Genomic DNA, 25643 nt, shown 5'->3' on the forward strand with positions numbered 1-25643 from the left:
AACATAGAGCCAGACGCGAGTTTTCCGCATATATCTAAAAAACCACTAGATTTAGCCGAATTCTATCAATTGTCGAAATGATCCTCATTGTAAGACTTACAAAAGACTGCGATGGGTCAAAGTTGTTAGGTGACTCCTTGTTAGAGAATTGCGCTTAAAAGGTGAAAAAAAATGTGTTTGTTTTTTGTGGTTTTCAGCCAATATCTTGAAAAGTATGATAGGTAGAAAGAAACTTTCAATTGCTGAAATGATTCTTATGGCAAGGCCTACAAAAATGCGGAGATCAAGGTAGTCGGACGACTCTTTGTTAGAATTATTGCCCTTGAAAGGCAAAAAAATTATGTTTTAGCAGTTTTCAGCCAATATATTGAAAACTATAATAGAAAAAAAAACTTTCAATGGATGAAATGATCCTTATGAAAAGTTCTACAAAAGTCTTCTGAGTCAAAGTTGTCGGACAACTCCTTTTTAGAGTTATTGCCCCTGAAAGGCAAAAAAAAAAGAGAGAGCGACTCAAGCTCCTGGGAGCAGCTTGTTACATATCCAAGATGATTTAAAATGACAGCCAAAAACCCACCTATATGGTATAATACCGCCATCCTCCCCACTTCCACTCTCCGAAATAAAACTTCAATTGTTATGCATGCTACATTGTCCTAAATTGACGAAGAGTATGCGAAATTTCGACCAAAAATACCTAGAGAGTAACTATTTGTTTGGATTAAAAGCCGTGAAAGTGATTAACTTCGAACAAAACATAAATGAAGTCTTTTCCCTTACAAAAACATCAACGAAACAACCTAGGATCCACCAAACGGCAGATAAAAAATCAAATTATTCATATTATGATAAATCAAAGATGGAGAAGTACAAAACAGGATGTCAGAATTACGATAGGAGCAGATGTTAATTTGGACCATTACATGATATCAGCAAAAATGAAAATCAAACTGGCAAAAAATGATCAAATTGAAATGAAAAGAAATAAAACAAAATACAATGTAGATAAACTTACACATCTACACGACAAAGACATATTCCATTTTTCAATGTTTGTTTGTTTGTTTGTTGGGGTTTAACGTAGGAGCAGCAATATTTCAGCTATATTCAGACGATGAACATGAAATTGATGATAAAATGAACATGAAATGATGATGAAATGAAAAAGGGATGGGACACAAGGACAATGGGGTCGACAAATTTTGGTTGCCACTGGAAATAGGGAGAGGTGGGTAGGGTCGGGCAATTTAGCCTCCTGTGGCGAAGCCCTATGGTTCCTACTCCGGGAGAATACCACAGTAGGGTTCTTTAACGTGCGAAGAACGTGGCATCTTTCCCAACACGGTGCACCACTATGGTTTGCGGTCAGGTTTTCCGTATTATAGCCTGACATCCCCAGAATGTAACACGCCAGGGGTACCCCATTCCACCATCTGGGGCACACATCCCAGTTGGTCTGTGGGCAGAGCGCCCTAGCCCCCGGCTAGGGTTCTGAGCACTATTTAGTCGCCTTTTACGACAAGCTTAGCGCTGCTGCAGGCCTATTCTTTTAACACCCGGACCTGTACGGGGCCCATTTTTCAATGTACTATACAGATGATCAAGAACTAAATAGTGCCAGGAAAGAAAACCAACGAGAAGAAAGAATGGATATCTGACGCTACATGACAGGTTGAAGAAAGGCGTAACATGAAAGAAAAAGTCGACAATGTAAATCAAGAGCACAAAAGAATTATCCACATGCTAAACAACAAGCACTTAATAAGGAAGTTGAAAAAAAATTATGCTGGAATGGCAAAAGAGAATATGTCAGCCAACTTCCTACGGAAGCAAGGGCTACATACATAGGGGTACTTTAAGTCAGTCAAAGACAAAAAGAGAAAGGTCATTACCCAGCTAAATGAATAGATAGAAAGATGGAATGATCACTAGACCAGACCAGCTAGTAACCGTACAACCAGGGGTAGTTCTTAATATAACTGAGTCGGACAGTATAAAAAGTATGATTTCATAAAAGAATGATAAAGCATCTGGAGTGGATGGAATACCACCTGAGGCTTTGAAACATGGAGAAGATCGAAGAGATCTGCAATCCTGTGTAGATCAGTCACATTTAAAGGGGAAGAAATAGAGTACTCTCATACTCAGGGAGTTATTAGTAAGAACGGCGGACCAGACGAAGACATCAAAACCAGAAAAAAAAAGCCGTCATGCCTTCACAATATCTTAAGCAAGTATGGAGATCTAATGTGCTAAGTGAGAACACCAAAATTAGAATATTAAATACTAATGTTAAATCAGTGCTTTTCTACAGATGTGAAACCTGGAGACTAACAGCAGGATTACAACAAAAAACAAAACAAAAAACAAACAAAAACAAAACAAAAAAAAAGATGTTAAGTTTGGTGGCCAGTAAAAATAACCAACAAGCATACTAGCCAGGAAACAACAACACTTAAGATAAAAAAAATAAAAAAAATATATAAAAAAAAAAAAACAAATAAAAAAAATATAAAAAAAAATAAATTAATTAAAATAATAAATAAATAAAAAAACTAGCATGACAATAGATTGGTCTTACATGGAGAAAACATCAAAACAGTATAATCAGAGGCATTGGATTGGAATCCACAAGGGCGACCTATGCACAACCTATGTACATCTAGAGAAGAACAAGAGTGAAAGAGCTGGAAAGTATTGGAAATACCCAGAATGGGGCAAAAAAAACCAACCCAAAGCAGATTGAGATGGAGAACGACTGTAGCAGTTATATGCTCCACGAGGAACAAATAGGACTACGACAGTAAGTCAGAACCGATCTCTTTGTTGGAGTGAGTTTTGTAAATATAAAGTCTGCCTCTTAGGAGTGAAGAAAAAATCAACCAGCAGAGGTTCACAAACGGTGACAGGGCTGAAATGCCAATCACCTGCCTAAACATTAATCCATCAGATAATTAACAATTATTTCACCATTTGTTTATTTGTTGTTGGGTTCTTTCACAAAACAAAACACTCTAGATCAACAAGGTACGTACACGCTAAATCAAAAGGTCCAGTCTTCCTCCCAGAAGCACACATTTAAAAAAATGCTTCACAGGCCACAGCTTGATACGACCCACAATAGTATGACAATTCATAGACGCAACAGTCAGTCTTGATACAGATCTAAATTTGAATTGTGATACAACGTAAGAGGTTGGAATTCCGTTCCTACATACCCCCAAGTCAGAAAATAGCTTGCCAGACAACCTCTAGCATTGCTGGAGTAAGCTTCTGCGCTTCAATAGTGTAATTAAATTCGAACTCTTTGTGATAGATTAGATGACGATGGTCTCGCAAGGGAATATATGGATAAAACGTGATATTTTAAGTTTCTCTAAAATAAATTTTAGTTGGTCTGCCTTACATGAGTGGTTACAATCTGTTGTGTTGTTTCAGATGAGAAGATGTTTGAAGAAGTTAATGGACGACAGCAAACACAAAGTGATGACAATAGCTCACCTGGCCTTTAGGCCAATAGAGCTGAAAAAGTTCTACTTTAATGGTGCTAATCAAAGACCTTTGTCTTCAATCCCTATAACTATAAAAATGTACATGTATATGAGAAGTTGATATTTTGGGTGTGAACCATTTAAGCCCCTCAAAACTTGAAGCTGTAAGCGATATTTGAAATCTTATCGGGAATTTTTATGAAGAATTTAATAAAGAAAAATTGAATCAAAGCAAAACTAAAACAAGTTGATTTTTAGGGGCATGCCCCTTTGGCCTCTTGTAACTCAAAAACTATAAAGATATATCTGAAATCTGATTGAAAATTGCTGGCAGGGTTTTCATGAGGAATCTTAAAAAATATATTTCAAAATAGGACCAAAAATAAACAAGAGGCTCTACACAGCCTGAATTGCTCACCAGCCTTTAAATGCTTCATCTCATTCTGTTTTTTTACGGATAAAACTCATACTTAAGAAAAAATAATATCAACTTCTGTTGAATTCTGTGCATTAGTTTGTTTCAAAGCAGAAGATTTTTTAAAGTAATAACATTAAAAAACAACAACAAAAAACATCTTAAAAAGGCATAAACTCGAACATGGATTAATGGATTTTCACAAAAATTTGACAGCAGAAAGATCTCTTCATGATAATCACTCATCTAATGTAAGAACTTGACTTAACCTAACGGTTTAGGTAATGCTATCTGACACCTATGTTCTAAATTATGTAACAGCTGCCATGTTTTTCATGGATCCATTGTGTATAGGATACACTAAATGATTTTTGATAATACAAAATTGTAAAACTATGTCTAAAAAAGGCAATAACACTAACATGGGTTGACAGATTCTCATGAAAATTTGACCACAGATAGATCTTATTATGCTCAATATTTTTATCAAGTATCAGAATTTGACTAAACCTAACGGCTTTGTAGATATATGCTGTCTGACCCCTAGATTCTATTGTAAGTAACAGTGGTCATGTTTGTCATCAAAATTCTCCACATCAGTTGTACGTAGAATACCTTCAGAAACATTCATACTAAATTTGGTTATAATTGGTTCGAAAGTGTCAGAGGAAAGGATTTTTGAAAGAAGTAACATAAAAAATGGCAAAATAAAACACCTTAAAATGGCAACATTTAAACATGGATTGACAGATTTTGATGAAAATTTGACCGAAGATAGATATTCATCATGCGGAACACTTATTATATCCAGTCAGAATTAAGTTAAACCTAAAGGTTTTGGAGATATATATACGAAAAACTGCTGTCTGACCCCTATGTTCTATTGTACAGATAAAAAAATCCCCACAGCAGTTCTAGACAGAATACCCTTGAAAACGTTCTAACCAAGTTTGATTCTAATTGGCCCAATATTGTCAAAGAAGAAGAGTTTTAAAAATTGGTAATGACAGAGACATCATAATGGATGCAAAGTGATGGCAAAAACTCAAATTTACCTTAGTTGAAGTGAGCTCAATACAGATTTTTTTATAGCAACTATTGTATGAACCTATTTTTTTATGCTTCCAAGGGTTTCCTTCCTAGAAGACATTGGTACAAATTCACAATAATTCTGACTTTACCACTATGAAGCAGATAGCAATTAATATGCAGTAAAAAGGAAAATAATATTTTATCAGCTTTGTTTTTTTTCCATCTCATTACTCATTACATGGAACTTCAGACTACAAATATCTTTTTCTTGCACTGTTTGTAGACTCAAGTCTTCAGTACAAATATCTTTGTATGTTTTAAATGTTTTGTGAGGCCTCCATTTAGAATCAATATTTTGTACAAATGGATCAGGGGTGATAATATCCAATGGTTCATGTGTAAGAGGAAGTGTCATGCTATATGCATGTAACATCATTCTGTATGGCTCAGTGTCCTTCTCATAGCTGTAAGTATAGTCTCCAATAATGGTGTGTCCAATCAGGTTACAGTGAACTCTCAACTGGTGGGTTCTACCTGAAACAGAAAACAACAGATATCCACTGACCTTCAACAAAATGTCTCTGTCTGAAACACAAAACAACAGATTTCAATGGACCCTCAACTGATGGGCTGCACCTGAAACACAAAACAACAGATTTCAATGAACCCTCAGCTGATGGGCTCTACCTGAAACAGAAAACAACAGATTACAATGGACCCTCAGCTAAAGGGCTGCACATGAAACACAAAACAACAAATTTCAATGGATCCTCACCTGAAATAGAAAACAACAGATTACAATGGACCCTCAGCTAAAGGGCTGCACATAAAACACAAATCAACAAATTTCAATGGATCCTCAGCTGATGGGCTCTATCTGAAACACAACACAACAGATTTCAATGGACCCTCAGCTGATGGACTGCAACTGAAACACAAAACAACCAATTTCAATGGACCATCAGCTAAAGGGCTCTACCTGAAACAAAAAATAACAGATATCAATTGACACTCAACTGATGGGCTGCACCTGAAACAGAATACTTTTTAATTTTTTTTTAATTTCATTTATTTTTCATGACAAAAAAATCTGTAAATCAACCAAACTAGTAATAAGAATGATGTTAATGATATTACCTGTATAAGGTACCATTATAACCTTGGATGTTGGAATACCTTGGTAGGTACCATGTTGTAATAATATAATCAGTGTTGTAGCCTTTTTTACTTTGACACAGCTTGGGCTCGTACAAGGACACATCTTATTCTTCACAATGACAGCACTGTCTCTTCCAATAGGTACATCGACTAGTATATATGGTTCTGATAAGTGACCTCCAACCTGCAGAAATTGAAGAACTTTCTGAATTAGTCCACAAGCATGAAAGGTCCACCATGCCATCCCCCACCCCACTCATCAACTTCATGATGATTTTCAGATATCTTTATGCCTCCAATTTACAAATCAATTTGTCACCACAGAATATTCTCAGATTCTCTTTCAGTTATAACAAACCAGGGAGTTGTCAGACAACTTTGAACCCTTGCAGACTTTTGTAGGCCTTATAATAAGGATCATTTAAGCAATCGAAAGAACTTAGCTAAACCTAGCTAATGGTTTTGGAGATATATGAAAACAACTTCTGACAGACCCCTTTGTTCTATTTTTAGTAACCACAGCCATGTTTTTCGACGGATCAAAAATCCCCACACCAGATCTATGCAGAATACCCTAAGGAATATTCATAATAAGTTTGGTTCTAATTGATCTAGTAGTTTCAGAGAAGATTTTTGAAAGAAAAAACATTAAAAATAGAGAAAAAATGTCAAAATAGGATCATGGATCTAGGACGGAGTGTTGGTTTTAGTTGGAGAAGCTTGTTGAACAACCTTGTAGTAGGTGTCTTTAGTCTTGTTGGGAAGGAGTGTGTAGACACAATGTATGATAATGTTGTCAACAAAGGTATGGATGGTGAAAATCTGGTAGAAAAGCTTGGGTGCAACTTTAAAAGGGATCTTTTATCCTGGGGGCTTTTGTCCTGATCCCCTAAAAATTACTCCAATGTGGCTTCACAGTTTAAAACAAAATTTTGACAAGAGATTGATCCCATCATGCTAAACACTTTTACCCCTGTCAAAATTTGGCTTAACATAACAGTTTGGAGATATAAACATCTGTCAGACCCTTACCGGTATGTTCTATTTTTAATATCATCGGCCATGTTGTTCAACGGATCAAAATTTCCAGCATCATTTCTATGCAGAATACCCTAAGGAACATTCATACTAAGTTTGGTTCAAATTAGTCAAGTAGTTTACAATAATACCTTTAAAAATAGCAAAAAAACATTGGAAAAGGGCAATAAGAGGCTTAACAGACGAAAAAAGAAATTTCAATATGAATACATCTCACAATGCTGAACACTTTTATCATGTCAGAATTTTGCTGAACCCAATGGCTCTGGAGATGTATGTGATTGATTGATTATTGGGGTTGAATGCCTGAGCAGCAATATTTAAGCTATATTCAGGCAATGAACATGAAATGGATAATAAAATGAACATGAAATGATTGTGATGAAATGAAACAAGAGGCTCCCAGGAGCCTGAATCACTCACCTGGTTGAATTTTGCCTTTCAAGGGCAATAAATTAAACAAGAAGTTGTCCAACAATTTTGACTCAAGAAAACTTTGGTAGGACTTATCATAAGGATCTTTTCAGTAAATGAAAGTCTAAATCTATCATAGTTTTCAAGATATTGGCTGCAAATTGTAAAAAAAACAAACTTGTCATTTTTCCCTGTCAAGGGCAATAACTCTTATAAGAAGGCATCTGACAAATTTATGTCTGAAGACTTTAGTAGTCCTAAAAATAAGGATCATTTCAACTATTGAAAGAATTTAGCTAAACCTAACGGTTTTGGAGATAAATGCGAAAAACTACTGTCTGACCCATGTTCTATTTTTTAATAACGGCGGCCATGCTTTTCGACGGATCAAAAATCCCCACACCAGTTCTATGCATGATATCACAAGAAACATTCATACCAAGTTTGGTTCCAATTAGTCAAGTAGTGTAAGAGGAGAAGATTTTTGAAAGAAATAACATAAAAAATAGCAAAAAACGTTGAAAAAGGACAATAACTCCAACATGGCTTAATAGATTAAAATGAAAATTTAACCGCCAATAGACCTCTTCATGCTAAACACTTTTACTCAGTCAGAATTTAACTAGACCTAACTGTTTTGGAGATATATGCAAAAAACTACTGTCTGACCCCCATATCTTCTATTTTTAGTAGCGGCAACCATGTTTTTTGATAGATCAAAAATCCCCAATTCAATTCTATGCAGGATACCCCAAGGAACATTCATACCAAGTTTAGTTCCAATTGGTCAAGTAGTTTCAGAGGAGAAGAGTTTTGAAAAATTGTTAATGACAACGACGGACGCCAAGTGATGGCAATAGCTAACATGGCCTTCGTCCAGGTGAGCTTAAAAGGGATAGGACACAAGGATAATAGGGTTGACGAATTTTGATTGCCACTAGAGAAAGGAAGGGTGGGTAGGGTTGGGCAATTTAGCCTCCTATGGCGGCGCGCAAAGGTTCCTACTCCTATCGAATACCACAGCAAGTTCTTTCACGTGCAATGAACATGGGAGATACATGCGAAAAAACTTCATTCAGACCATTATGTTCTATTTGTAGTAACAGCAGCCATCTCGACGGATCAAACTTCCGCACACCAGTTCTTTGCAGAATACCATAAGGAAACATTCATATCAAGTTCAATTCAAATTGGTCGAGTACTTTCAGAGTAGAAAATTTTTTAAGTAATAACATTAAAAATAGTCAAAAACATCTCATCATTCTGAACACAATTACCCTGTCAGAATTTTGCTTAACCTTATGGTTTTGGAGATATATGAGGAAATCTTCTGTCTGACACCTATGTTCTATTTTAAAAAGTCAGGCAGTTAGTAGCCAAAATAAAATTTATAAGTTTGCTAACTAATAATCATGTGTAACTATAACTACATGGAAACAACAAAATATTGAGTTTTAAATATTCATCATCTTACAACTATAAATCAACCAAAGGGAGACAAACTGAGATGCATCAAATTTTTGTTAGAAACAGTCACAGAATATACAGATATGAAGTTTTTTCCTCTACTACAAATGTTAAAAAATTGCAGTTTGTTATTATGTATTTTAATGTCTGTAAAGTTTGAAATTTAAATTTGATTGGAAAATTATAGAATGATTAAAAAAATAACTACATTGTATGTAATATATGAAAACAAAACAAGTACTTTTTTTTTCAAATGGCAAAGAACCAATTAGTTATCATTCAACAATTGACTTCCAAAATTTTAATTTATATTTAAATTTTGACACAGTATATGTTTCTGACAGTGGTATTAGATATTACAAAATTTAAATTAGACATTTACCTTTTGTATAGTCCAATGTGCAAAATGTATATCAAAATATAAATATACATTTAGATTAAACATATCAAAGAACCACAAAAACTTGTATATTTATTAATTGCAACCTTATTTTTGTTGTATTGTGTGATACAACATTTACCTAAAACTTCTTCGTAATTCATTGACTGTTTATTGAAGACTTACCAGGCAGAATCACTCCTATACATCCCCAAGAGAAACTATACCAATACTGTTGTTATTGTATAAATGTAAAAATGTTGGGATTTAAAATTTCAGGATTGACCAAAAATTTAAGATTTCAATAATGGAAAGTAAATAAGGAAACATTTTTAAGTTGTTAATATTATTAGTAACTTCTTGCACTTGTAATTTCAGTACTTTACATTTTATGATTTGCATAATATAAATAACTACTCCACATTAAGCTACTGATAGATGCTGTGTTTACTGTTATAGCTTCATACAAGATCAAAATGTACCTCTTAAATATCATACACATGTATTCTACATGTATTTTTTGCTTGTATGAGAATGGGAAGTTTACATTAAAAGATGAAATGATCGGTTAGCACTGAACATTACCCAGTTTCCGATTCAGACACAGGGGCCTGTTACAATTGACTATAGGTCTTATACATAATAAGGGCCCTGATATCTACATATAGCCATGGTCATTTGTTTAATCTGATTCCTGGTATTCAGTTGTTTTGATTGAAAACATTTGGGTCATCAAGGTTACGAAAGAGTAATTATATCAAGGAAAACAAGATTCTAACCAAAGTCAACTGATTTTAAAGCATATCGCATTCATGCCATTTCTGATGTTGAAAGTAAGCCAAATCAGTGGCACAGAGTATTTGACAGTAAACGACTTTGAAGACGTCAGTCTTTGATTATAAAAGCCTGTTGCCACATTGTGCATTCTCAACCATATTTAAAAAAACAAAAATAGGCATTAAGATACATGAAGAGAAAATATAACCAGACCAGCTTGTTTACAAACTGTTGTGTTCACACTTACCAAAGCAAGGTAATGCTTTATAACCTTTCTTTGTACAAATAACCTTTGAACTTTAGCTGCAGCCTTCTGGTTAAGAGCAATACACAGTACTCCACTAGTGGGATAGTCTAGTCTGTGTGTAAACCTGTAATAAAAGAATATCATTAACTTAGATGGGCTGTCTAATATACAGAAAATAAACTGTACCAAAATATACATTTACTTCACATGGTCGTATAAATCAATCAACCAAGTATAAAGGTCCTTGGAAGTGGATAAAGTTGGCAAAATTTTACAGTGAAAGTGTAAACTGATTTGTTTCATCTTGAAAAGAATTATAAATACTGGCGGAGTATATTCCCGGTATATAGTATCAAATCATTGCTAAAAAATCAGGTTGTAAATAGCAAAAATTTTGATTTATTGGTGTTTAGATTGAAAACAGTCAGAATGAAAGTTTAAGTAAAATAAACTACTTCAATATTTGACAAATTTTTTTTTACCCAAATGGAAGTGGTAAAAGAACTTTTAAATTTGTAGTAAGAAATAAAAAATAAGCAATTTATACAAAGTTGAGAAAATGTTAATTAATTTCCTGTAACCCTTCACATGTAAGGGCCCTTTCAACTCCATCAAAACCTTCCTTTTTTAATATGGAATCTAGAACAATGTACAACGTAGTACAATTTCATTGAAATTCAAACATATTTATTTAAGTTGCTGCCTGTTTTGCTAAACAGTTCCCTTGGCAACATCCTGACCCATATACAGTAAGGACATTAACCTATTAAATGTTTGCTAAATAGTTCCTCAGTCTGACCCCTAAATAGTTCCTTTTGCCACAGAATGACCCCTAAACAGTAAGGACAGTAACCTATTAAATGTTTGCTAAATAGTTCCACAGCCTGACCGCTAAATAGTTCCTTTGACCACAGACTGACCTCTAAACAGTAAGGACAGTAACCTATAAAATGTTTGCTAAATAGTTCCACAGTCTGACCCCTAAATAGTTCCTTTGGCCACAGCCTGATCCCTAAACAGTAAGGACAGTAACCTATAAAATGTTTGCTAAATAGTTCCACAGTCTGACCCCTAAATAGTTCCTTTGGCCACAACCTGACCCCTAAACAGTAAGGACAGTAACCTATAAAATGTTTGCTAAATAGTTCCTTTGGCCACAGACTGACCCCTAAACAGTAAGGACAGTAACATATAAAAGTTTGCTAAATAGTTCCACAGTCTGACCCCTAAATAGTTCCTTTGGCCACAGACTGACCCCTGAACAGTAAGGACAGTAACCTTTAAAATGTTTGCTAAATAGTTCCTTTGGCCACAGACTGACCCCTAAACAGTAAGGACAGTAACCTATAAAATGCTTGCTAAATAGTTCCACAGTCTGACCCCTAAATAGTTCCTTTGGCCACAGCCTGACCCCTAAACAGTAAGGACAGTAACCTATAAAATGTTTGCTAAATAGTTCCACAGTCTGACCCCTAAATAGTTCCTTTGGCCACAACCTGACCCCTAAACAGTAAGGACAGTAACCTATAAAATGTTTGCTAAATAATTCCTTTTGCCGCAGACTGACCCCTAAACAGTAAGGACAGTAACCTATAAAATGTTTGCTAAATAGTTCCACAGTCTGACCCCTAAATAGTTCCTATGGCCACATACTGACCCCTAAACAGAAAGGACAGTAACCTATAAAATCCATTAAAACCTTGCTTTTGGGGTGTGAAACCTTATGATTCAAATTCATATAAATCCAAACATCCTTGTTTTTGGCCCTTTTCAGCAGCTAATTTTTGTATGATTAGGGTCGTAACTTTCAAAATTAATCCCAGTGTGACCTTTTTGGTATTAAGCAATATAATACAATATCAGAGATATCCACATGCTTATACTTGACTTATGTAGTTACATTTTGACTTATTTGGCCCCTTTTTTGGCTCTTAATTCCAAAATGCCAAAGTTTGGATCATATACCCTAAAAATATTACCAACATCCCTTTTGTTATTTGAAACCTTGCCGTAAACAAACAAAACTCACCACCTAATGTTCAAGTAATCAAAAGAATAAAACTGGTGTCAACAGGCAATGACAGTGGCATACCATTATACAACCTCCAATACTCACAGTAAAGCTTGTAATACCTAAAGTGATGAACACAAGATTGATCATGTAGTTCTGGGAATGCAGTCTTTAAATTGTCTGCCACTGTATAATCCCTACTGTCCTGACTATTTATTTTGACATCAAATGGTTTGTTCACTATGATATAGTTATTACTTTTGTACAATACTTCTGGTTGATGGTGCCTGCTTGTCAGTTTAAGGTACTGAATCAGAATTTGGTTGAATAGCTTACGTATGTAGTGGAGTGTTCTCTCGACTGGGTAGAAATTTATTGTCAGAGGCACAAGAATTTTATCTAACTGAAATAATAAATTGTTTAATCATAGTTATTTCATTATGATACAAACCAGTAACATATGTGATGGTAATGAAAATAGACGACTTTCACATTCGCCATTTACACTGAATCTGGTGGAAACTGGTTTACGGTTTTATAGTAGACAAAAAAGTATATTGGATTTGAAGAATGCAAGAACAATAAAAATAATGTGGAATTAAATCTCCAATCATGAAATATATCTGAAATGCTTCGATAATATATGTATCGTTTAAAAATTCTTTGTTGTAATCTATCAAAGTTTCTGTCCCCTTGGCTCCCATTGCAATGTCATCGGATCTTACGCCTGATATCAGTTGACCTTGATATTAAAAGAGGAACTTCTCTGGAATGAAAGTGAATGTGCAAGTCGTCTATACAAGAATGAGTTATAATCCAAGAAAGACTTTAAATCTGCTGCTTCTACAACATGTATGTAAAAGAATAATGCATACACAAGTCTAAATATATATTAAGAATGATAAAATACAATCATTAACATGATCTCCATCATAGCAATGCATAAATGCTCTTTAACAATGCATGCTCGCCTCAAGTATGAGAGGTCATGGGTTTGATACCCAATAAAGTCATACCCATTTCTATCCTGCTGAACACTGTTAAGATAACAATATTTTTGACTGTAACAGTTAACTACTGAACATAGTAACAAGTGACTGTCAAGTAATGTAGTCAGTCCCTAAAAACTCATGGCATGTAAATCTCAATCGAAATAAATATATGTATGTTACTAAATTGATAATTCGGTTTATAATATTTAGGTTCGGAAGATGTAATAAGGAACTAAAAAGTGCTTTTAAAAACTCTTTACCCGTCTTACGAGCCGTAAGCTCATTTTAGATGGGGTCGTTTCAGAAGGGGAAAACAAACTTTGTTAAATGTGTTGAAAGAGAGTCGTCCCAGTAATTTCGGACCATTTAAAATTAGGATCAGCGGAGTTGAAGGGATGGATCTTTTTGGCAAAACTGTGTGGGTATATTAGATGTGAAGCTATATTGTACTAGGGACTTTATATTACAGTAAATTCCACTGGTGCATATATTGCACGCTACTGTTCGTTTCTATGTGTACTTTCTGGTTATTTGATATTGTACTTGGGTTGTTGTTGTTGGGGTTTCCCAGTTTGTTCTCCCAAGCACAGGGGCTTGGTGAAAATTCTTTGTTGAAAATATCGTAACTTTACTAAACGTGTTAGTAATCAAAGGGGTGAGGCACTGAGTCAAGGAAGATCTCATAAATATTCATGTAACCAAATTGCAAGCTAAATAAACCGATCAAAAACTTAGTCATTTTAAAGAGAACCATCTGTTTTAATGAAATGCATATCAATACTAATTGTTTATTAATGTATTTATGGATCTTCTTTTCTTTTATTGTTTTTGGTATTTCTGGCTGTGTATGTTTATGTCCTCAAATTTCTTGACACTTTACACCGAAACCAGCATTTCTTAAAAAATAAGATCTCCACTGTGAATCATTGACTATCAATATTAGATGGATTTTCAAAGTAAGAAAAATCCACACTTTGAAATTTTGGGTTGGAGATGCACAAGTTGAATCCTGTGGACTAGGGGAGCTAGGTTGACCAATGACCTAATCTATAGGGAGAAATGAGCAAAAAACTTCTCCTTGTTTGTGCTCTCTTTGGCAGCAATTTGTAATAGATTAAATGAACAATATGTCAATATTGTTAGTTTTCAAACAGAATTTACTAAAGATTTTCCTTGTCATTGTTGTCTAGATTAGGCCCTGAGTTGAAAATGTCTAAGAGTAATCAAGGTAACCAAGGTTATAGCGGTAATCAAAAGAATGTAATCCAGGGACAAAGACCAGACATGGAAAACAGACATACACAACAAAGAACATATAGTAACTAAAATCATACATACAAAGTAACAAAAGCGAATAAGCAACTTAGACTCCACTAAAAACTGGGAGCATGGATCGGGTGCACCAGTAGGGTAAGCATCCTCTGTTTTTCTAGAAACACCCGCCAAGTTGCTCATAAAATGCTATACACTTTTTTTGATTATACACAATTGATTCTCTGTCAGGATGGTTAAAGGCCGTGAGGTCTTTAATTTTGAAACATATGAAAGTTTTAAGTAGGTCAATGAGTACCAAGACTAAATCAGTTTTCAAAGACCCCGATGTAGCAAAAGCATTGTCTACTATACATGACGAATTTGTTGTCGTGCCAGCAGACAAAGCCCAAAACAACATTGTTTTTTTCTGCAAAATGTTTTACATCCAGTGTTTGTTATCAGAGGTAGATGTAGAAAATAATAGCAGTGATAAGACCTACACTGCTACCACACTCTCCAAAGAAGAGATTGTGGTAAACCATAAATCTGAGAACATGTTTACAAAATGCTGGAATTTTTAATCGACAACATATTTGTCCAGTGTGGTGGACATGTTTTTCAACAAATGGTCAGCATTCCAATGGGAACAAATTGTGCTCCTTTACTTGCTGACCTTTTCCTTCACTCTTAATAGGCTATTTTTAAAATCGATCTGATCCGAAAGAAAGAATATCGTTTAGCTAGATCCTTTAATCTCAGTTTCCGCTATATAGATGACGTATTATCTTTAAACAATCCTAATTTCGAGGATTTGATACATCACATCTATCCCAAAGAACTTGAGATAAAGGATACTACAGACACTGTGAAGTCAGCCTCATATCTTGACCTATACTTAGAAATCGATGGTAAAGGAAAATTATTGACCAAACTATACGACAAACATGATAACTTTTCATTCAAAATTGTCAACTTTCCTTTCATCTGTGGCAACATCCCTTCAGCACCTGTGTATGGATTGTTGATATTACAACTCATACGTTATGCCTGAGCTTGTCGAACCTATGCAGACTTTTTGTATGGTGCTAGAACTCTAACAAATAGGCTTTTGGAACAGGGTTATGTTGCTACAAGATTGAAGTCATCACTATAGAAGTTTTATGGTCATCATCACGAACTCGTGGATCGTTATGGTGTATCCATCTGCACCACGAAAACTGATTTATTCAACGGGTCATAGTTTTCCTTTCCTTGTTTGTCTATCCCGGACTTGACTTTTTACGAGAAACTAGGCGGGTGTTTCTAGAAAAGCAGAGGTCGCTTACCCTACCGGTGCACCTGGTCCATGCTCCCAGTTTTTAGTGGAGTCTGAGTTGCTCATTTTTTCTTTTGTTACTTTGTATGTATGATTTTATTACTTTATATTCTTTGTTGTGTATGTCTGTTTTCCATGTCTGGTCTTTGTCCCCAGATTACAGTCTTTTGATTACTGCTGTAACCTTGGTTCCCTTGATTACTCTTACAATAAGTAATTACCTTTCTCTAGGAATTTTTCAATTCAAACAAGGATACAAACTCTGGTTATCAAAACTACTACACAGTTGAAAGATCTTTTAACTAAAAAAAAAACTTTATTTGTACCTCATATATTTTAACAATTTAAGATTCCAATCAAGATGGAAAGTCAAGGATAAAGAGATGTAGTGAATACAGGAAATATTGTGTCTTTCTTTATAACAAATTCACTTTAAATATAAATCCATCTTTTCTACTTTCCAAAACACAAAGTTTACTAGTGAACCCATACCCCATGAGTACCACTTTTTATGATGAATCATTATTGTGCTTAAGCAGAGTGTTTTAAATCTGTCTGCCTTCAATAATGTATGTGCATTTCTTTCATTTTTTTTCTGCATGATTGTTTCACCAATATGTATTATATTAAAATACAAGTAACTCTTATGTTCTGCCAACAAATAAGTGCTATGAAATCAGACTTCATATTTGTAGTTTTTATTAACAGATGTTTACATGTACCAGCACTTGAGAATCATGAATTTTGTTTCATGCCTAAATAGTGTCCCAGCACAAAAATAGTCCATTTTGCTTTTGCGTTTTTCTCGCTACATCTTGTGAAACTTTAAATGATATTACCACTGAAAAGAAATCAAGGAAAAAATGATAACAGTGCCTTTGATAATTGCAATATGTTACAATATGTAAATGCATGAAAATATACATGTATTTTAGCCACATCATATGGCAGTACAGAAACCTCCTCTTGATCAGAAATATTCTTACATGTACATATAATTGTGTGCAAAATCAGGCAAAATAGAGGTTGCCTTGGGTGGTTATCATTGTCCCTGGTTTTCACTGGTTTTTAAGCCACCTAGTCAGTACTGGTTGATTGAAATTTTGCGAACAGTATTTCTGTAACATTATAATTTCTGTCCTACATTATAAAAAGTTAATACAATAAATATATATAATATTTTAGTGTTCTGAAATGTTATTCTTAAAATATCTCTATCAGGTGTCTTAATTAAGAAAATATAAACACTTCTTTCTCTAAAATAATTCAAATTTACCTTAAATAAAACATAACAAACTTTACAAAGATGTAGTACAGTGTACTCCATGAGTACATCTTTGTTTCAATAACTGTTAATAACAGGTAACATAAGTAAGAGTAGAATAGGTTACTTTTCACCTGACTGACAGGTGGTCATTGTTAATACAACATCCCCTCATAACCAGGAAGATCATTAAAGTGGTTTGAAGTGGTGAGTTTAAAACAATAAATTAAGGTCATTTCATGTACTAGACAAAACTTTTAAATACAGAAACTGGAAAGTTCACTAATGATATTGCTTTAGGGCTTCTCCCATGTATGGTTTCTAGTTACCTGATGATTTATAATGATGTCTGGACCCCCATTTCAAAATATCTGGATCCATCCCTGTATGTTCATTTATTTATGAGCAATTAATGTTACACTGTAAAGTATATAACAAATTTGATACATGTATTATTATATTACAAATATCATAATTTCATGTATGAAATCTTTAATTAATACTGTACTGCATATGCCAGTAACCATAGTTAGAGAACATGCACATGTATTTTGGTAGTTTTCAGTATAAATTTCCTGTTCACATACATACTACTGCAAACTGCAAATGTTGCTAAGACATATGACACTAGCAATGTTTACAGTAGACCAATCACCAGTTCTGAAAATTTTAAATCATTGTGTACATTGGAAATATATGAACAAACTTGTGTTTACCTTCACTTACCTAATACATTGTAAATGTATGAACGTCCCAGAAAATCAGCTTTTAGGAAAGGTCTACTTTTGGCTGCCTTGATATTCATTATATTTTCAATCCACTTTCATGGACATAGAATTTCTAACCTAATTAACTGTGTCCTTCATGTGTCATGAAAATCCTGTATCGAACTTAAGATCTGCATTCTAAATGTATGTCTTGACAATGCACTAAAAAGAACCATATTGATAATCAATTATGACTAACATGTATATGGATATAATACACATGTACATTCCATTCTGAATATTACATGCCAAAATCTGTATCACATGCTGAACCAACACAATATACTCCTATGTCAACCCACTTAGGGCTATTGGTCGTGGGGTGATATAGGTCAAGGATTGATACTGCATCAGATACAGATTTGGCATGTCATGTTCATCAAAACATATATTTAATTATACTTCAAGTGTGTTCTGTGTAGGGTGTGATAAAGGGTATGCAATATAGGTCTAGGGGTGTGATAAAGGGTATGCAATGTAGGTCTAGAGATGAGATATAGGGTATGCAATATAGGTCTAGATGTGTGATATATGGTATGCCATATGCCATATACCTGGTATGTCGAAGGGTGTGATATATGGTATGCCATATAGGTCTAGGGGTGTGATATAGGGTATGCCATAAATATGTAGGTCTAGGGAAGTGATATGCTGTATATGATGTGCATATCATTATGTATGACTAAGGGTGCGATATAGTCCAGTAGTGTGATATAGGGTATGTGATATACATGTAGGTTTAAGGCTGTGATATACAGTATGCCATATAGGTCTAGGGGTGTGATATACATTTGTACAGTACGCAATATAGGTCTAGGGGTACGTGAAATAGGTCTAGGGTGGTCATTTAGGGTATGCGATATAAGTCATGGGGTGTGATATAGGATATGTGATATAGGTCTAGGGGTGTGATATACAGTATGTGATATAGGTCTAGGCCTAGGGGTGTGATATAGGGTATTTAAATCACAGGTCAGCCACAATGATAATGATTGAAAATTTGAGAATGGGGCAATTTCTAATACAATCAAAATGTAATCAAATCATTTTTAACATCTTTAGGAAAATTTTCAACAGAAATGTCATAAGCAGGGACTCTTTATGCTCTTAGAGTTTGTTTGGCTACATATAAATACCTAATTATTACTAGATATCCTTCTTTTTGATAGATCAAGATCAACTACTGAATGTGATAAATATGCCACATTTCATCCCAATCTAATTCAGATTAGATTCTAATTGCTTTAAAAAAACATTCATACCAAGTTTGGTTCCAATTGGTCAAGCAGTGTCAGAGAAGATTTTTGGAAGAAATGACATTAAAAATGGCTAAAATTGTTGAAGAAGGGCAATAACTCCAACATGGCTTAACGGATTAAAACCAAAATTTGACAAGAGATAGATCTCTTCATGCTAAACTATTTTACCATATGTCAGAATTTAGCTAAACCTAACTGTTTAGGAGATATATGTGAAAAACTACTGTCTGACCCATATGTTCTATTTTTAGTAACGGCTGCCATGTTTTTCGACTAATCAAAAATCTCCACATCAGTTCTATGCAGGATACCCCAAGAAACATTCATACCAAGTTTGGTTTCAATTGGTCCAGTAGTGTCAGAGGAGAAGATTTTTGAAAGAAATAACATTAAAAATGGCAATTATGTGCGTCTGGGTTAAAAGTTCTAACAGTCAATTCCAACTTTGATCTTTCCGACGCCATATTGTTTTCGGTTATTGGAGTTACCGTGTTTGACCTGCGTCAGATCAATTAGAAAAAAATAGTCCTGCTCGCTAAGACAAAATTCTAATAGTTTAAATAAGCACATACTCATAGAAATATTGCAATTCAACAAATATTACAAAATCTTTGATATCATAATACTTCCATCTCTTGCGAAAAATAAAGCATCACATATTAATCGGCGGCGGAGCGATATACTAACGCAAATTTGCAAGGTGGAAAAGGGGGTGGGTAAAGAGAACAGACCGCGGAATATTTAGGCGGTTCCATGTGGCAATATCCCCCTTCCGGTTGAATCCCACTTGCCGACGATCTATAAATAGCCTTCCTTGACAAAAAAAGGATGGATTTTTATGGGAGATGTACCAAATTAAAGACAAAAGATTGGAGAAGGGCAACGTGTATTTTTTATTTAACCTAAGTAAAAAGAAATGTAAATATTTTAACTATAGCATTTACTATGATGACATTAATATCAAATGAAAGAGACAAATCTGCGGAATGGCAATGGCTATTTTTAATAAACAATAAAAAGATGACTTAATGAATGTATCCATGTCTTGAGAAAGAAATATCAAAATATTCATTTTCATAAAGTAGTAAGCTGTTAATATGAATTTACAACCAACTAAAAGATTGAAGAAACTTCTTTAAAATGATAAAATTTTTATTACATAATAATGAGTTTGAAATACTTAATAACAGTTCGAAGTTGAACAAATTCATTAATTTTCCCTGTGGCAAATTTTACTGATGAATAATAAGTTAACATTTATTTGTACAGGCAAGTTTTGACATTTCATTATATTTCAGTGTTTTGAGAACACACCCTACCTCGGTATTTTCATCAACTTTTACATTATCAAATCTAGGAAAATTTCTATTCCCCCAATATTCATAATTCAAATGCACATCTAACATGCTTTAATTTTAACGAGTATAGACCGGGGAGGCACATTTTTTTATACTTTATATAGACTTTGTAAGGAGTGACCAGTCCCTGTACAGCCCCTGGTTCTCCCTTTTTTTGGCACTAAGGTATGATAACGCATACTGGATTTCCGCTACCATCTATGAAGAATATATTTCTATTCAGGGCCGTAGCCAGACTGTCTATGAAGTGGAAGCCCAAATTCGGCAAGGGGTTTAGGGGACCGCTCAAGGCCCCCAGTGAGGGACAGGGAACGAAGCCTTCGGAAGCTTCCGGTGTTTGAGCGTTTGGGACCCATAAAAGCAACCATAAAAGCTTTACTGCCAGATAGTTTTGTGGATAATATGTGTCTGTGTTTTTTTATCTTATAATTCCAGCAGAGACCGTGATTAAGATATAATTCAAATGAATAAATTGTCCTCCCCAATTTGATATGTTGCATTTTTTTGTATTGTTTTTAAGTGCCAATCCTTTTAGCACCCGCGTATGGAGTTTTTATATCACAACTTATACGTTATGTGCAAGCTTGCTGTAACTACGCAGACTTTTTGTACCGCGCTAGACTTCTTTTACAATAAGGCTTCTAGAACAAGGTTATGTTGCTACAAGATTGGAGTAGTTTTTTTGTCGTCATCGTGAACTCATGGGTCCTTACGGTGTATCTATTTGCTCCTTAAGAACCGGTTTGTTCAGCGTTTCATATCGTTTTATGGGCAACTCGACGGGTGTTTCTAGAAAATCAAAAGACGTTTACCCTACCGGTGCACCCGGTCCATGCTCCAAGTTTTTAGTGGAGTCCGAATTGCTAATTTATTTTTGTTGCTTTGTAGTATTATTTTGGTTACTTTATGTTCTTTGTTGTGTGTTATTTTCCATGTCTGGTCTTTGTCCCCGGATTACTTTCTTTTTATTTCCGCTAGAATCTTGGTTCATTTGATTACTCTTTGTGGTCTCGGAAATAATTGTATTTTGACCTGGCTTCCATAATTAACCTGATTTTTAAAGTTTTGAAAAAAAAACCTATTTATGCAACATGTTCCTCCAAATATTTTGGAGAGAGTTTGATATAATTTAAATAAAGAATAGTCTATCAAGTTTTGAAATCATTATTGCAATCATTATCAATTTGGTAGATCGCTATGGAGATCCCATTCATGTCTTGAGATCATTTAACTTTTGAATAGGCAAGTGTTACTCATTTTGCGACAATACGCATGGGTCTGCATGTGTTCCTTCCGGTGGTTCCTTCTATGAGGTCTGATTGTTTTTATGTTTTCTTCAAGTCCTTATAATGACCTTGAATTTGTATTTTTTTGTATGATATAAAGCACTAGCAAATGAGTAACGTTGACATTTGACCTCTTAGAGGTCCAATCTTTATATAAGCTGACTTGTTGCCCTGAAAGCCACCACCTCTATTCATCATTATTATTGTGGAAGCCCCTTTGAAACGACACAGGTCCACACAGTGTATATATTGTATGCCTTTTTTAGACAAACTCAATCTGTCTTGAACTTAGACAAATTCAAATCATTTAAAAGATGTCTTTCTATTACCTTCATGAAAATGGGATTCAGAGTTTCTTATAAAAACCCATGTCTTTACTCAGTGGGGATATAGTAAATCAAGAAACAACATAGAAAACCCTGTTACTTATAAATTATCAAATTATCACCTCTTTTTTCTTCCCTATTCTCTTTATTTTATTTTATTTTATTTTATTTTTTTGCAAAATGATATGGAAGCTTATGCTAATTACGCGCCTGTCAATATTGTTAGACCACCATATACATCATATTTGGTAGGTAATAATTAGCCCCGGGATATTGGCTGATATCATAAAAAACAGCCCAAATTCCTAGTTAAATCAGAATGTATAGTAGTACAAATCCTATTTGTTATTGCTAAAAATACATAATTTGATAGTTCATCATAAGCCTCACTGAATAGACTAGAACTTATACATCTTGTAGTTTGAAATCATATATCGTATGTGATTCGTTGTAATGCCAGGTCGCATTTTAAAAATAAATAATCTAATTTGATTTGTAGCAATCTTCCTGATAGGTTGGTTTTCTTTGAGCAAAACAGGTTATTTTATATAATCTAGCTTGGTATCATGACGTCATTATCGTCGATTGGTCCACACTCCGCAATTTCTGTCACAATTAAATAACGTTTTGATTACGAATCAAACATTTGGAATGTCATTCATTAAAGTATTAAATTATAAGGAATGTCCCTTGATTACTATTTCACACCACTGGGTCGATAACTCTGCTGGTGGATTTTGTCCCTGAGGGTATCATCAACCCTGTAGTATTATATATAGTTTCAAAAAGAATGAATTAAAACTGGCTCGGACGTCGCCAAACCTACAAAAAGTCCGAACCTGACAACAGACTAGACACACTGTGGTGTGCAAAGATGGCAATCCTAGCACGCTCACATATGGTATGGACAGTGCACCGACAATTTCAACAAAGTGTATCCAATCGCACATTCAGTCTGCTGACCGTCTATACCAGTACAAAATTCTGACTATTTTAAACTAATCAAACCATGTTCTATCACTTCTAATGATATATTTGACAACAACAATGACGAACCACATTTTACTGTATCAAAATGTGGAATTAAAATTTTCAAAACTTACAACATTCTAAAAACCGACTCTTTCTTCGCTAGTACCCATACGAACAAAGCCTTTCACAAGAAGTCATGACTTAAGTTGCAAATCGATGAACTTAATCTATGGATAATAATACAATTTATATCGGAGAAACGCAAGTACGATCAAACAAACGAATGTGCGGTCATCGTTCGGGAATTAATACTACAAAATCAGCATTTTAATCAAAAGGATCTTTCAATCATCTTTATGAAAGTTCGTATTCTTGAAAAAAAATATACCATTCTACGAACAGTCCTGTCGTAAGTAAAAGCTATCGTAGGGAAAGAGAGGAATACTGTATACCCAGACTAGGTACTGTAATACCTTTTGGATGCATCATAAGTACAGGAAACCTTTCAAGCCAATATAACAATAACATAAATGTAATGAATTTATTTGACAAAAATCCAAGATGGATAAGGAGTCATGGCCATCGCGAATATACATCACCTAAGATGCATGATGTCTCCATAAATAGTCTTCTTCCTTTCAAACAAACAAACAAAATTCTCAACTCTATTCTACACCCCTCACTCTACTACACTCCCTTTAAAAACATGCTCTTGACACTCCAGTTTCTGAAACATTGTCCACGATACGTGACAAATATGTTGTATCAGCAGACAAAGCCCAGAACAACATTGTTTTATCTGCAAAACGTATTACATTCAATGTTTACTATCGGAGGTAGACGTAGAAAAGAAAAGCAGTAATAAGACTGCTACCACACTCTCCAAAGAAGAGATCATGGCAAACCATAAATCTGTGCTACTCTCTTTTGGTCTCTGTACCAAAGACGATGATTGTGATCTACCGTCTATGTACTGGATTTGTAAAATCCACAATAATCCATACAAACAGGCTACAAAACTGGACCTGCAAAATGTACCACCAAACCTCTTTCATCAAGACTTTTAACTTCTATACTCTATTCTATTTTTTATTATACCAAATGCTATACAGCATATAGGTCAATTGACCAGACAGAAGTAATATAGCAGACATGAAATGTTTAACATTTAAATTCAAGTTAATCATGTACTTATACATGCAATGTAATAAACTACCAAGTAACTTAGTAACAGTAGTACACAAGTAACAAGTAAACTCTTTTTACAGAAAGTCACTAAGAATTTTAAAAGCTCTGTAAATAAATTTTCCAAGATTGTACAATTGTCTGACACTTTCTAAAATAAATAGCTGCAGTAATTTGACAACGGAGGGATTTTTTTTCGAAAATAAGGTTTAATAAGCACCTTTCTTAAATCTTGATAAAATGGATATACAAGTATAAAATGGAATTTGTCTTCAATATCATTAAAACAAAACTGACAAATACGGAGGCTTCTACTGACATTAGTATATCTACTCCTTTCAATTGCAAGACTATGGGAAGATAACCTCATCTTGGTTAAGAACTTCTTATTCATACATGGTATTGGTTCACATAGATATGGTTGAAGACAAAAAGTAGAAATCATATATTTATACAATGAACACTTGCTAGCAACATTTAAGTCTGCATTAAATTCTTGTAAACAAAGATAAAATACAATACAATACAAAAACTTTATTAAACGTCGATATTTTTAAAACAATATAACATAAGATCCTGGGAGCTTTTAAAATCGACATACATGCACTACAACAAATAACATTTACATCACAAGTACAATACATGGCAACTATCTAGCATTTTTCATGCAAAAATATATAAACCATAACGTTAGATGTCGTTGACTTTAAATTCAAAATTCTTTTACAAAACTCTAAATGATTTTATTCGACATCCTGTGCTTTGTGAAAAACCTATAGCTCGGATCCATAGCACAATGCACTATTCACATATGTGTCAAACAATGATAACAAAGTTTTATGATTGAAGGAAAATTTATCAACATTTCTTAAAAGAGCAAACATACTTTTCCTACCTTCCTCAGCGGTGTGTTTGTGTAACATAAAACTTTCCATTGTAATTAAGTATAACACCTAAATAAGTAAATTGATTGACTATTTCAACTTCCGAGTCGTTATAACACCATTTTTCATGATCTTTGGTTTTACCACCATTTCTAAAGACTACAATTTTCGTTTTGCTAACATTTACAGACAGTTTCCAGTTTTTGGTATACTCATACAAAACATTTAACATATTTTGCAAACCTTCTACACTTTCTGAAAAATAACCATATCGTCAGCATACATAAGTAAAAACAAACTCAACTCTTTCATTTCAACATGGTCACATTTTTGGAAAAAATCTGATTCACAG

The 25643-nt window shown here is 34.2% G+C and overlaps 1 protein-coding gene and 1 long non-coding RNA gene across 2 annotated transcripts; both read right to left on the reverse strand.

Moving 5' to 3' along the window:
- Positions 1-5130: 5130 nt before the first annotated feature.
- Positions 5131-13795, reverse strand: LOC148618444 (pseudouridylate synthase RPUSD1-like). The gene is made up of 5 exons (XM_088577379.1): positions 13682-13795; positions 12552-12832; positions 10419-10542; positions 6076-6280; positions 5131-5472 (listed from the first exon to the last, which is right to left on the reverse strand). The coding sequence occupies exons 1-5, from the start codon at positions 13703-13705 to the stop codon at positions 5141-5143; spliced, it is 966 nt and encodes a 321-aa protein (XP_088433505.1). The 5' UTR covers positions 13706-13795; the 3' UTR covers positions 5131-5140.
- Positions 13796-16656: 2861 nt separating this feature from the next.
- LOC148618445 (uncharacterized) lies at positions 16657-19735 on the reverse strand. The gene is made up of 3 exons (XR_015921374.1): positions 19610-19735; positions 17981-18183; positions 16657-16831 (listed from the first exon to the last, which is right to left on the reverse strand). It is a non-coding gene; the product is annotated as an uncharacterized LOC148618445 (long non-coding RNA).
- Positions 19736-25643: the final 5908 nt, after the last annotated feature.

This window comes from Perna viridis, chromosome 4 (assembly GCF_037379345.1).
Source record: "Perna viridis isolate PV_CMFRI_1.1 ecotype Kerala chromosome 4, ASM3737934v1, whole genome shotgun sequence".
Taxonomy (NCBI): Eukaryota; Metazoa; Mollusca; class Bivalvia; order Mytilida; family Mytilidae; genus Perna; species Perna viridis.

What these genes read in the sequence shown, in the direction of transcription:
- LOC148618444 (XM_088577379.1), bottom strand. Translation starts at nt 13,705, where the DNA reads ATGAGCTTACGGCTCGTAAGACGG. An exon ending in TCTTGTGTTCATCACTTTAG is followed by an intron (nt 10,543 to 12,551) that starts GTATTACAAGCT and finishes CTTTTATTACAG; the next exon opens with GTTTACACACAGACTAGACT. An exon ending in TAAAGCATTACCTTGCTTTG is followed by an intron (nt 6,281 to 10,418) that starts GTAAGTGTGAAC and finishes CAATTTCTGCAG; the next exon opens with GTTGGAGGTCACTTATCAGA.